General features: G+C 39.1%; 1 protein-coding gene across 4 annotated transcripts in view; it reads left to right on the top strand.

Annotated features, from left to right (window-relative positions):
- Positions 1 to 12938, top strand: part of LOC132823188 (complexin-2) — a 328275-nt gene that overhangs the window by 147731 nt on the left and 167606 nt on the right. For 2 of the 4 annotated variants that reach the window (XM_060836776.1, XM_060836778.1), the window contains exon 3: positions 455 to 579. In XM_060836776.1, the coding sequence (XP_060692759.1) occupies positions 549 to 579 (31 nt within the window). In that variant the 5' untranslated portion in view covers positions 455 to 548. Of the gene's footprint in view, positions 1 to 154; positions 174 to 226; positions 296 to 454; positions 580 to 12938 lie in introns of those variants that run through there. The other 2 variants (XM_060836779.1, XM_060836777.1) reach the window with 2 other exon arrangements.

Genomic DNA, 12938 nt, shown 5'->3' on the forward strand with positions numbered 1-12938 from the left:
TACGGGAGGTCACCGATCGACTGCAGTATTTTGGAAGGCACTGGGGAGCAAACATAGATCTTGTGTATATATAACTGCGGCTCCCAAAGTGACAAGTACACAAGCGACTCGAGAATTGAACACTGAGAGCTGCATAATGCGCCTCCGCCGCTAGAGGGAAGCATCTTTCCCCAGTAGGTCGCTGCCTTTCGCGTCCGGAACTTACAGACACGCCTTTAGTTATTGTACAATCCAAAAAAAAAGTGAAAAAAGGAGTAGCCGTCGCAGATCCCATTTCACAGAGACCAAGGCAACGGTACACACGTCCCGTAATATTTGGGTTTAATGAGCATTAGCCTGTACTCAGCAATATAAATACACCAGGCTGTGTGTTGAACTTCTGATAAAAGCGTGAGTGAGAGAACTGAGCCAGTTCACAGCACATTCATTTATTCTGCTTGTATCTTGTTTCCAGGTCTGACGACGTTTTTTTCTCTCTCTGAGCAATTCAACAGGAGAGCTGAATGAAATTTCCTTAAATCAGTAGTGAAGACAATTAGTTCAGCACCATGGATTTCGTTATGAAGCAAGCGCTGGGTGGTGAGTAGAGCCAGTCATGATTGTTTAGACAAGTGTATGTTGCTAGCCAAACGCGGAAGAACGTTTTAGGGAACGGTCTGTCCTGATTTTACACGGACCGTCTTTACTCCCCGTTTCCGCTGCCGTTGCTGCTCTCTCTGCGACCTTATTCTTAACGTAACTCACAATTCTATTGAAAAAATAAACGGACAGGGGCACGCCTGGGACTGAGGCTCTTTGAGAGGTCTGTTGTGTGTTCAAGGTCACACGGTATGTTGAAAATCGGTGAAAAGGTTAAATGATGCTGGAAGATCGAGCAGCTGGGGCGCTGAGGGATTAGTGTCGGTAATAAGCCTGTGGCCCCGAGAGGCTTTGTGACTGGCGTAGAGATAATGATGTTCACAAACCAGGCATATTCTCCACAAGGAACAATGTAGTTTATCTGGAGCCATTTTTGGGGGGTAAGGGGGAGGCGGCGGAGAGGGGTGGCGTGGAGAATAGAAATCTCATGCAACTGAAGTCTTTGCCGAAGTGTGCCTGAAGTTTACAAATCGCCTGCTGAAATACTTGCAAACCCACCCAAACAAAACCAAACAGAAGGTGATTTTTGTTTACTGCAGCTGACTGCCAAAACAAAATAGTCGCTTGTGGATCCGGGAGAACGGCTTGACAATTTGTTGCATAAAGCATCTGTTATGGTACAGGGTGTGAAAGAAACTCTTCTGATCACCAAGAACAGCCCTATTTTTAATGCCTGTTTTTTTTTACAGAATGTGGTGTCTTTTACCAGATTGTGTAGTAGACACTTGCTCGAGAATTAGACACTGATCATGTCAAGTGTTTTTTTTTCCCAAGGAAGTATATGTGCGGTACAGGACAGTATGTTTAATAAGTAGCCGGGTGGGGAGGGATCAGGGAGGGGGCGGGGGTGTTGGCGATGTTTAATTGCTGATGACATTTTGGTTGCGGAATACCCGCACCGATGCTACATTTGAAAGGTTCAAAAAGGCCATGTTCTGTCAGGAGCTGCGAAGCCAAAGGTTTCTGCTGGGATCCTAGGGGCCGCAAAGTTCAGTGTTATTGGCACAAGGAATCTCACAGGCTATGCAGTACTATACAATGCATATGTATTGGGTGGGTTCTCGTCGCTTTGAATGTTTTTTTTAGAATTCCCCTCAGCTTCACTCGCAACGTGTTTTTTTTTGCTGATTTCTTCCACACGAGAAATAAATAAAACAATGTTTATAAACAGGTGTTTTGGCGTTTTGTCAGTCTGAGGTTACATGCACCACAAATTGAAGCTTTATGTTAAGCGTGGTCAATTTTTGTTCAGTGCGGAATAAACGTGCATTCTCAGAAAGCAAAGAAAACCGGAGAGTAGAAATCATTATAGCAAATACATTTCTAAATTTGAACGTGAGGATACATTGTTTTTCGATGCTCTATCAATGTAATAACCTTTCCAAATGAATATTATGAATTTCTCGTTTGTAACTGAATTCAATTGCATTGACATCTAAGGCAAATAGTACAAATCAGAACTAATTATTTTACACAGAGTAACATCTTGAGGTTTGCCACTCTGACAATGTTCCACTCACGCATGTTGACCTGCTGCTATCAACATCTTCAGGCCCCACAACGCTGACACTACATTAAGGGTTTTTAAATAATGCATCTGTCGAGGATTCATTGAATATCAATTATATAATCTACATATTTACCTCCAGAAGGAGGTAAATTTGCCAAAAGGAAACAAGGTAAAGAGATTGTAGCCTCATGCTGCTGGATTTATACAGCAAGTTAAATTTGCCTTTAGCTTCCAATTACTTCTGATTGTTCATTTCATGTCACAGAAAATTACATGATATGAGAGTTTCAGATCCTGCGTAAGACAGATCCAAAAGATTGGAAAGGAAAATCCAGCCATATGTCATTGCATTAAACTAAAGAGAATGTTGGGGGGGGGGGGGTGTTGGAATTGTTATTTTTAGGATGTGAAAGTAATTAATATTTCAACTTGTCCAGAACAATAGAAGCATGGAACATTGGCTACACTTCAAGGACAGAAAGTTTCAAGTGAATCTACTGAAAGTGATATTTCAGGGAGAGTGGTCAATTTATGGGGAAAAAAAACTCTCTGGGATGATGGTGAAATCAGCTCATATTAATTTGTTCAAATACAAATGTGATGCATACTTTCAGAGAATGACATTTTAATAATCAGTGTACCAGTAACTGAGATATGACTTGGTGAGTGTAGTGGGCTGAGAACTGATGATCCCTAAGTTCTCCACCACAAGGGCTTTCCCTATGTCATAACTTGTTCTTTTGTAAAGCTATATAAGATATCAAAAGCCTCTGCTTAGCTAAAACATTATACATCACACCCTCCAGCTTTAGAATAGAAAGTTTTCTTTTGACAAATGTTAACTTCACAATAGATCATGGGAGAATATAACTGCAGTGATGACTCTGGACATCATAAAATCTGATATGGTGAGAGTTGGAATTAATAGAGCCTGAAGGTAGGAACATAAGTAGGAGCAGCAGTAAGCCATTTGGCCTTTCTAGCCTGCTGTGCCAATTGAAGCATTGTGGATGATCTGATTATGATCTCAACTCCACTTTCTTGTCTGACCTCTATCAACCTTGATGCCCTGATCTATCAAAAATCTATCGAACATTGCCTTAACTGATCCAGTCTCTACTAGTTTCTGCAAAAAGAATTGTACATCCTAATGGCTTTCTGAAGGAGGGGAAAGAAAACTCTTCATCTCAGTGTTAAACTGGGTCCTCGAGTTCTAGTTTCTGCCACAAAAGGAAACAGGGTCCACAATATCTAGTCCACTCAGGATCCTCTATGTTTCATTAAGATTACTTCTTATTCTTCCAAACTTCAATGGGCACATGTCTAACCTGTTCAAACGTTCTTTATAAGATAAGCTTTTCATTCACAGAAATGTGTTGAGTGTTTTTTTTCTGAAGTGCTTCTAATACTTTTTTTTCAAATAAGATCAAAAGTGTATTTAATACTCCAGGTGTGATCTCACCATGGCTTTTATCACAGCAGCAAATATTGCCTACTTATTTTATTCCATTCCTCTTGGCATAAATCAAAACATTTCTATTACCTTCCTCATCACTTGCTGTACCTTCATACTGATACCTCATGATTCATGTGTCAGGTCACCCAAATCCATTTGTACCACCCAATCCTGCAATCTCACTGCATTTAAATAGGAAATTACTTTTCTATTCTTCCTGCCAATGTGTACACGATCACATGTTTACACATTATACCAGTATTAATAGAGATTTTGGAAACATAGCAATTGCATTTCTGTTAATTTCTGTGATACATTTGTATTCAGAAAGGGGATGAACCCTCAAAGAGGTATCCGCCTCAATAGAAAAAGTAATTCCTGAGTTCATAATGATGAAATTAATGTATGACATAATATTTCCAGCACAGAAACAGATCATTCAGGCCAAGTCGGTCCATGCTGGTGTTTATGTTCCACATGACTCACTGTTTACACTTCTTCATGGAATCCTATCAGTATGCTTTTATTTCTTTCTAAATCATCTCCGAATCTAAATTTCCTTAAAATATATGTTCCATTCATAGCAAGTACCCCTATTGTAGCATGTTCCACATTTTAAGCCAAATACTCCTAAATTCCCTTTCAGGTTTGTTGTGTCTCTTTTATATTTATGAACATTGGTTTCTGGTTTTTGTTTGAAGTGCAGACATCATGTTTTTGTGCTCTCTACATTTTGTTTCCGCACTTTTCAAGATCGCTATCAAGGCAATCCACAGTCTTGTCTTTTTGTATAAAAATTATCCACCTGTCCAGTTTTTTCCAATAGGTATCATTCTTTAGTATTACTACCATCCTTCTCAATCATTTTGGCATCTTCACCAATGCCTCTATATCATTTTTATAATATGAAGACCAGAATAGTTTATAATACTCCAAGTGTAGGCTAAACAAGGTTCTGTACAAGTGTAACAAACTGTTTCTGCTTTTCAGCTCTATCTCTCTAGAAATAAAACCTAATTCTTTTGCTTTCTTTATTGGCCCTGTTAGACCTTACTGTGATTTGTTATATATGTTAGTAAGAAATGAATAATTAAGAAATGTTTTGGGTATGCACTGCCTTGAAATATACAACATGTTGAATCTCTGATCCACCACAGTATATCAGAGCTAATCTCTTGATGTGTTCCATTCAGGAAGCAAGAGAGTCTTTTTATTGACACGTTGTTAAATGTCTCTTCTTGCGGTACAAAATCAATAACAGTGCACTTTTTTCCTGCAGCTAGTTGCACAATGTAAGAGCATGGAGCAAGGTGTTGACATGACCCTGTTCTCCTCCAGCAAGTTGACATAGTATTGCTATAGCCTTTCCAGGATTTTAAAAATTTTCCTTTATTTTTAAATTAGTAAATATGTTTTCCATTTGCTCCTCTATGTGTCACTACATTTGACTGTTACCTTCTCTTCTTGCATTATCTACTGTGATTTTTCCATTCTGACCCTCTGGGAAAGTGTGTGTCGTCTGCTCAGCACCTTCCCCTGTTAGGGTAGTACAAATCAAAAATACAACTAACAGAGGAATACAGACATGAAATGCCTTAATAATTCATTGCACATGTTTAAATTTATGAGTGTGGACATTTCTGGTAAAGCCAGAATTAATTGCCCATCACTAATTGCACATGAGACGATGATGGTAATCATTGAATTACTGCAGTGTGGTGATGGTGCTTCCTCAATGCTGTTGGAAAGGGAGTTGGAGGATCTTCACTCAACAATATTGAAAAAATGGCAATGCGGTTTCAATTCAGGTTGGTCTGCAATTTGGAGAAAACTTGTAGATGCTGGTTTTCCAAAGAGCTTGCTGCCCTTGACATTCTTCATATTAGAAGTCACTGGTTTGGAAGGTGCTGCTGAAGGAGCACTAGCAATTTGCTTCTGTGTATCTTATAAATGGTACACACTGCTGCCACTGTACACTGGTGGTACAGTTATTGTTTAAAGTTGTGAATGGGGCTCTGATTCAGTAGGCATGATTTGGAGGCTTCAACCACCTGATGAAGGAGTACGCTCTGAAAACTAGTGCTTCCAAATAAAGCTGTTGAACTATAACCTGGTGTTGTGTGATTTTTAACTTGATTCAGTAGGGGTTGCTTTGTCTTGGATGTTATCCAACTTCTTGAATGCTTTTGGAGTTGAATTCATCCAGATGGTACTGTTCCATCACATGCCTGAGTTGTGCAGTAAAGATGGTAGGAAGATTTTGGAGAGTCAGTATTTGAGTCAGTCACTGTCAAGTACACAGGCCCTGACCTGTATAATTTATATGATGGCCCAGTTGAGTTTCTGACCAATTCGGTATCCCCAGATTGTTGATTGTAGGAGCATGTAGCTCTCATAGTGCCATTGAATTTCAAAGTGAGGTGGTTGCAGTATCTCTGATTGGTAATAGTCGTTAGTTAATAATTCTGTGGTGCCTATATTGCTTGCCATCTATCAGCTAAGGTGCTGTTCATTTTGTACAAAAATTTCATTAAAGATATAAAAGTTACAAGTATAAGATATACCCATGTTCTGCTCTTTTTCTCATTCATTACCATTGGTATAGAAACAAGGTTCTTATAAAATGGAGCTCTTAAGGGAACAGACTTCAAATAATTTTTAGTTGATTATTTGTTGAATTTTAATAGAGATTTTTCCAAATGTTGAGAAAAAAAGGTGCAATGCTTTTACTTTTTTAGTGAGTGTTTTTAAACAGCCTCAAATGGTTGGTTTGGTACAAAGTCAAAGGCGGCATATCAGTGACATCAAGCACTAAACCATATTTACACATCTTAACACATCTACATGCCAATTACTAACAGTAATTGCCACAGCTTTTCCGAAATCAACAGGGAGCTAGCTGTGGAGCTTTACCACCTGCATCACATTACAAGATAGAGACAACGCAGCCATGGCTGCCAAGGTCACAACTGCCCCAGCTGAAAACTCTTTAACCTGTTCCTGATTTCCATGGTAATAACAGCTAAGGTAATGTTCAGAAACAGAAAACTGACGATTACGTTCCTTGGCTTAAAGTGTGAAGCACTTGGAAGATGTGAATGTGGAATATTTTCTCCTGGAAGTTGCAACCCGAGTGTTTGCCCAGACTCAGAGTATATTTACAGGAGAATGAATGAGTTATAAGGTTGAGTAATGAAAGGCTTTAGACGCATGTTATAATTTACAGGCTTGAACCTTTTTAGGGTGCATGGTAGTGGGTTAAATAGACTTATTTCCCAGAATAACACAAGTTATCAATTTAGCACAATTTGCAAATATATGAAATTATTACAATATGAACATTTAATACTTAGGCAGCTCTTTTGATTTTTATCAGTATGGTCATATAAATATCCATACCAACATCTCATTTTCATGAAAATTGTTGTTCTGATAATTCTCATGGGCAATTCTGTGATCTTCTTTCAAAGCTGTGTTCAACAGAAGTACCATTTAAAGGGAGAACAATATTATGAATTTAAGGAAGGGTTTTCCTCATAATTGACCTTTTGGTGAAATTTATACAAAGTCAGCCAAGTAAGTGCAGAAGAGTGTGGAATTTATATTAAAAAACACCTTACAGTAGTATAAAAATATTGCACTGGAAAATGAACCCTGCTCACAGAACTGGCCATGCTCTCAGATTGACTGGTCACCACTGGGGGCCTTAAAGAGGCACTGAAGTAAACTTTGTGTTGAATGCAAGGCACTAAAACAAGTTTTCTATTCAATTTACTAAGAAACTGACTATTGTGCATTAATGCAACTAATGAATGATTCTGAATTATTTTAAAAATCCTCGACACCCTGACTAGAATTTTCCCTCTGCAATTTAGATGGCGTTAAAGAATAGAGTCAATGGCAGTGGTGATGTGGTGGCGGGGTTTGGTAAAATCACAGAACCTGAAATTGGGTTAGGCCCCTGACGTTATTATGCTGGATACAGATTTCACCAGGAGCCAATGACAAGTTCAGTGGATGCTCCTCTTGCAATTTCTAAGCAAGCAACCTGAAGTCAGAAGCCAATTCCAATTGTTGCAAGTGATTTTGCTAGCGGCACGAGGGCAGCATGGTGGTGGAAGGTGGTTGCAAGGTTAGGGGAGGGAAGGTGGGTTGTGGGGGAGGGGAAGGGGAGAAGTGCCAGAAAGGCACAGAGGGGACCAGGCACAGGGACTGGTACTTAGACAAGGCTATCCAGTAACCAGGGGTGGCAGATAACAGAGAAGCTACCTTTAGACGTTGGTTTGATTGAATCATCAAAGATGAGAATTGTCCTGAGAGGTCATGGCATTGCATTGGTGATCATTCCATTTTAAAGGCTCTCGAAGTGACTCTGGCAGAGAATTAGTACTTTTAAAAGCCAATTGAGCCCAAGTGGGTCTAGAGTAATTTCTTAAATTTTGTATGACTATCATTACATGGAGGCAGTGGAGGCAAATGCCCAGTAGCCTCAGTTAACATTTTTGGACATGCAGCAGTCCCCTATGTTGCTATGAATAGTTGAGGTGCTAATGTCACAAATAGCAAGGTTGAGGAGCTACAGTGTGAAGGGAGTGCTTCACAGGGGAAGATGAAAACTGTTTTAGCACATATTACAGTTCTGTGATAATCTTGCCAAAATCTTCTATAGTTTATTAAGTAAATAGACTAACTTGTATTGCAATATAATTCTGATTCCCTATTCAAACCAATGTATAGCTGATGAAAATTTTTCAATGTCATTGATAAGTATTGTGACAAATAAGCTCAAGGGTATAGAGGGTGGAGGTGATGTTGGCTAGAGGCCAGTGTGTAGATTAGAGTGTTACCAATAGAATGGAGTTAGATCCCCATTCCATTTGAGGCCTATCTCCTTATCCTACCATATTAAGAAATCATAGCACTTCGCTGCTATAGTGATTGGAATGAGGTTGGCCAGGCAGATCTTATTGAATATGAGTTCCTTGATTCGGGCTGTTAACTAGTGCCAGTCAGGGAGTTCTGGCTGACAGATATAGACGGGGGCTTCAGGAATTCTCCTTACTCTAGGAACTGGCTCTGTGCTGGCTGGTCAGAGTCCATAAACTGTGCAACTGTAAGTAAAGGGTGAGTTGGTGACAGGATACTAGCCTCCATTTAGTAAAAAGTGAGGTCTGCAGATGCTGGAGATCACAGCTGAAAATGTGTTGCTGGTTAAAGCACAGCAGGTTAGGCAGCATCTCAGGAATAGGGAATTCGACGTCCTGATGAAGGGCTTATGCTCGAAACGTCGAATTCCCTATTCCTGAGATGCTGCCTAACCTGCTGTGCTTTAACCAGCAACACATTTTCAGCTACTAGCCTCCATTGAATATTTTCAGTTGCTATGTGATGAATTATCACCAAGGACCTCCCTTTAGGCAGAGAACTCTGAATGATAAACCTTACTAGCAAAAAAAAAAGCACTTTTACAAAACATCCCTCCAGATTTTATTATTATTCAAGTTTTACAAATAAAGATTTCAAAGAATTTTTTTCTTCCTGCTTGTTAACTTTCAATCACGTTTTCTGCTTCTCATTAATTTGCTTTCCATACATGATTTGGCTTTGAATTAACGATTTTTGTTTACATTCTTGGTTTAGACCTTGCATTGTTAGGAAGATTTCAAAGGATTTGGTTAAAGACACAACATTACTTGACCTATTCACATGGCTCTTCCATCACTTGTTGATGGTGCTGCAGTATTTTTTGGCACGTAATAATCACAATTTGTAGTGCAAAGATCTGTAAATGTCTTTGCTAAAGGTAAATGAAGTGAATAATTAGTGTCATTCTTTTGCCACTGGTTGCAAAATCTTACCTTGGGTTTAGTTTCTACTGCATTATAGTGATAAGCAAACCTTCAACATGAATAGCCTTATTCTTTGAATTGGGTAAATGTTAAAATAAGTATTTTATTTCCAATACCATTAACAAGCACTCAAATATTGGAAAATATGCTGTTAATCAGTGATATTTCTAACTCGTGTTTGATATTATAATAAATGGTTATCATTAGCAATGAATTTTAAAAGTGCATTCAACTCTATTTCTAACCTAACCCCTTTGAACGTAGCTCAACATTGTCTGCATTGTTTTCCCAAGTATTTTCTTACAATTTATTTATGCAACAGTGAAAGGTTTTGAGAAGAAAATGCTGTCCAGTCATTAGAAATATGTGATGGTTTTCAATTTGAATGCATTTTCCTGTAGTGAATCTTGTTGCAATATATTGTTTAAAAGTCTGAAACAAAGTCTAATATTGTTGTTGCTGTTATTTAAGTGTTGGGTGCACTGTATGTATCTGTTTGACGTATGTATATTCTTAGAGGAGGACAAATAGGGCATAATCACAGTGCTTTCCAAACAGGTAAGGCAGGTTTTAAGACACAAGTCAATCTTCTGTAGCAATTCAGTTATCATCTGAAGCAAGGAAAAAGGTAATTGTATTAAGATGTATCAGTACATTTAAATCAGGATGCAAATATGCAATCAGTTGCATTTATAATTCATATTTTGCCTTTTCTTTTTATGTCATCATTATACATTTCAGTGCCAAACTTTTGATGGATAGTGGCAATGTAAACTTTTGACATTGTAATGATATCCTGCTGCTTAAAATGATGCTGTGGTCTTCCTGCTGGTAGGAATGCTATAATATTAATCTTCCAAAAACTCTGTCTTGAAGTACTGTATCTTTTTCGATCAAACAGAACAAGATGGATAATTGCTCTCCAGGACATTGTTTTGAACACTCAGGGTCCACTTCCAACCGAGCAGCAAACTGTTTATCATACAGTATAGATTGTTGTTTCCTTTAAAAATTGTTTCACTTATCTCTGTCCTGATGAGTTCAAAAGAAAGAGTTTGATAGCATATCTGTCTTCCTTCCAGCAATATTCAAGTTCTAGACTACCACATGATGATCTCATCAAACTGTTGAACTAGGGTATTGTTCTTTCATGTAATTTCAGTTTTACTGCCATTTACTAAATGAACCTCTGCATTTCAGGAAGCATCTTAAGATGATTTTAAAGGTCAATACTGCATTGTGGTATGGCTGCCTCTTTTATGTATTTCACATGTACTCTGCCACTACTGCAGAGGCCCTTGTTGTTACCCATAACTTTTACTCCATTGGTTTCTTCCGAGAGAATATGAAGAGATTGGGAGAGAAATGGAAACAACCACTAGGGAGACAAAGTTGCAATTAAATTATCAAGGAGCATAAATCAAAACTGTAAAATATTTTAAAGGTACAAATGAAAAACTAAGGCTGTGATGGGAATAGGACCATTAAGGGATTGATGGGATAACACCAATAGTTATGGTAGAGGGAAAGCAGAAATATAAAGTAATTATTTGTTTTTGTATTTGCTAGAGAGACAGAACATGTTGGCATAATATTAAATAATGAGATGAGCCGTAATTTTCTGGATGGATTTGCAGACATTTTTCATTTCCATTGCACATTTATGATTCGCAAGAGCTTGGAAGACAATACAGTTTTTATTTGAATGCCAGAGGTGAGGTGAGAGTGACAGACCTTAACATCAAAGCCACATCGAATCGAATGTGACATTAAGGGAACCTGGCAAAATTGGAATTAATACACTTTAGGATGCAAAGTCTCATTGGTTGGAGTCACATCTGGCATGTAGGAAGATGGTTTGTAGTTGTTGGAGGTCAGTCTACTCAGCTCCAAGACATCTCTGCAGGGGGTTTATAGAGTAGCATCTGTTCTCAACCATCTTCAACTGCTTCATCAATAACCCCCACTTCACCATTAGATCAGAAGTGGGGATGTTTGCCGATGATTATATAATGTTCAGCACCATTCACAAGTCCTCAGTTAGTAAAACAGTTCATGTTCAAATGCAATAAGATCTGGATGGTATCCAAGCTTGAGCTCACAAGTGGCAAGTAACAGTGGTGCCACACAGTGCTATGCAATGACCATGGCCAATAACAGACAATCTAATCACTGCCCCTTGTCAGTCAGTGGTGTTACCATCTTTGAATCCCCACCTATCAATATCTGAGGGTGACGATTGACCAGCAACTCAGTTGAACTCACCACATAAACACAATGGCTACAAGAACAGGATAGGAATACTGCGACGAGTAACTCACTTCTAGACTTCCGAAAGCCTGTCCATCACCTACAATGCATAAGTCAGGGGTGTGATGGAGAACTCCCACCTGGCTGGATGGGTGCACCTTAAGAATACTCAAAAAGCTTGACAGCATCCAGGACAAAGTAGACAGCTTGATTGGCATCACATCCACTCCATCCACTAAGTAGCAGCAGTATGTACTATGTACAAGATGTACTGCAGAAATTCACCAATGAATCTTAGACAGCTTCTTCCAAACCACAACCACTTCCACCAAGTGCAAGTTCACCTTCAACCCACCCACTATTCTAACTTAGCATCGCAGAGTTGTCCAGAAATAAACCCTTCGGTCCAACTTGTCCATGCCGACCAGGTATTCTAAATTAATCGAGCCCCATTTGCCAGTATTTGGCCCATATCATTCTAAACACTTCCTGTACATATATCGATCCAGATTCCTTTTAAGTGTTGCAATTGTACTCGCCTCCACCATTTCCTTTAGCAGTTCATACCATACATGTACCACCCTCTGCATGAAAAAGTTTCCTCTTCGGTCCCATTTAAATCTTTCCTCGCTTACTTTAAACCTTGGCCCTCTAGTTTTGGACTCCCCAACCCTGGGGAAAAGACCTTTGCTATTTACCCTATCCATGCCCCAATGATTTGATAAACTTCTATACGGTCACCTCTCAGCCTCTGATGTTCGAGGGAAAATAATAACCCCAGCCAATTCAGCTTCTCAGTAAAGCTCAAGCCCTGCAACTCTGTCAACATCCTTGTAAATCTTTTCTGAACTCTCCCAAGCTTCATAACATCGTTCCTGTAGCAGGGAGACCAAAATTGCATACAGTATTCCAGAAATGGCCTAACTAATGTCCTGTACAGCTACAGCATGACCTCCCAGCTCCTATACTCAATGTATTGACCAACAAAGGCAAGCATACCAAATGTCTTCTTCACTATCCTGGCTACCTGCAACTCCACTTTCAAGGAACTATGAACCTTCACTTCATGGTCTCTTTGTTCAGCAACACTCCCTAGGACCTTACCATTAAGTGAATAAGTCCTGCTCTGATTTGCATTTCCAAAATGTGGCACCACATTTATCAAAATTAACCTCCATCTTCTACTCCTCAGCCCACTGGCCTATCTGATCAAGGTCCTGATATAATCTGAGGT

The sequence above is a fragment of the Hemiscyllium ocellatum genome, chromosome 16 (assembly GCF_020745735.1).
Source record: "Hemiscyllium ocellatum isolate sHemOce1 chromosome 16, sHemOce1.pat.X.cur, whole genome shotgun sequence".
NCBI classification, from domain to species: domain Eukaryota; kingdom Metazoa; phylum Chordata; class Chondrichthyes; order Orectolobiformes; family Hemiscylliidae; genus Hemiscyllium; species Hemiscyllium ocellatum.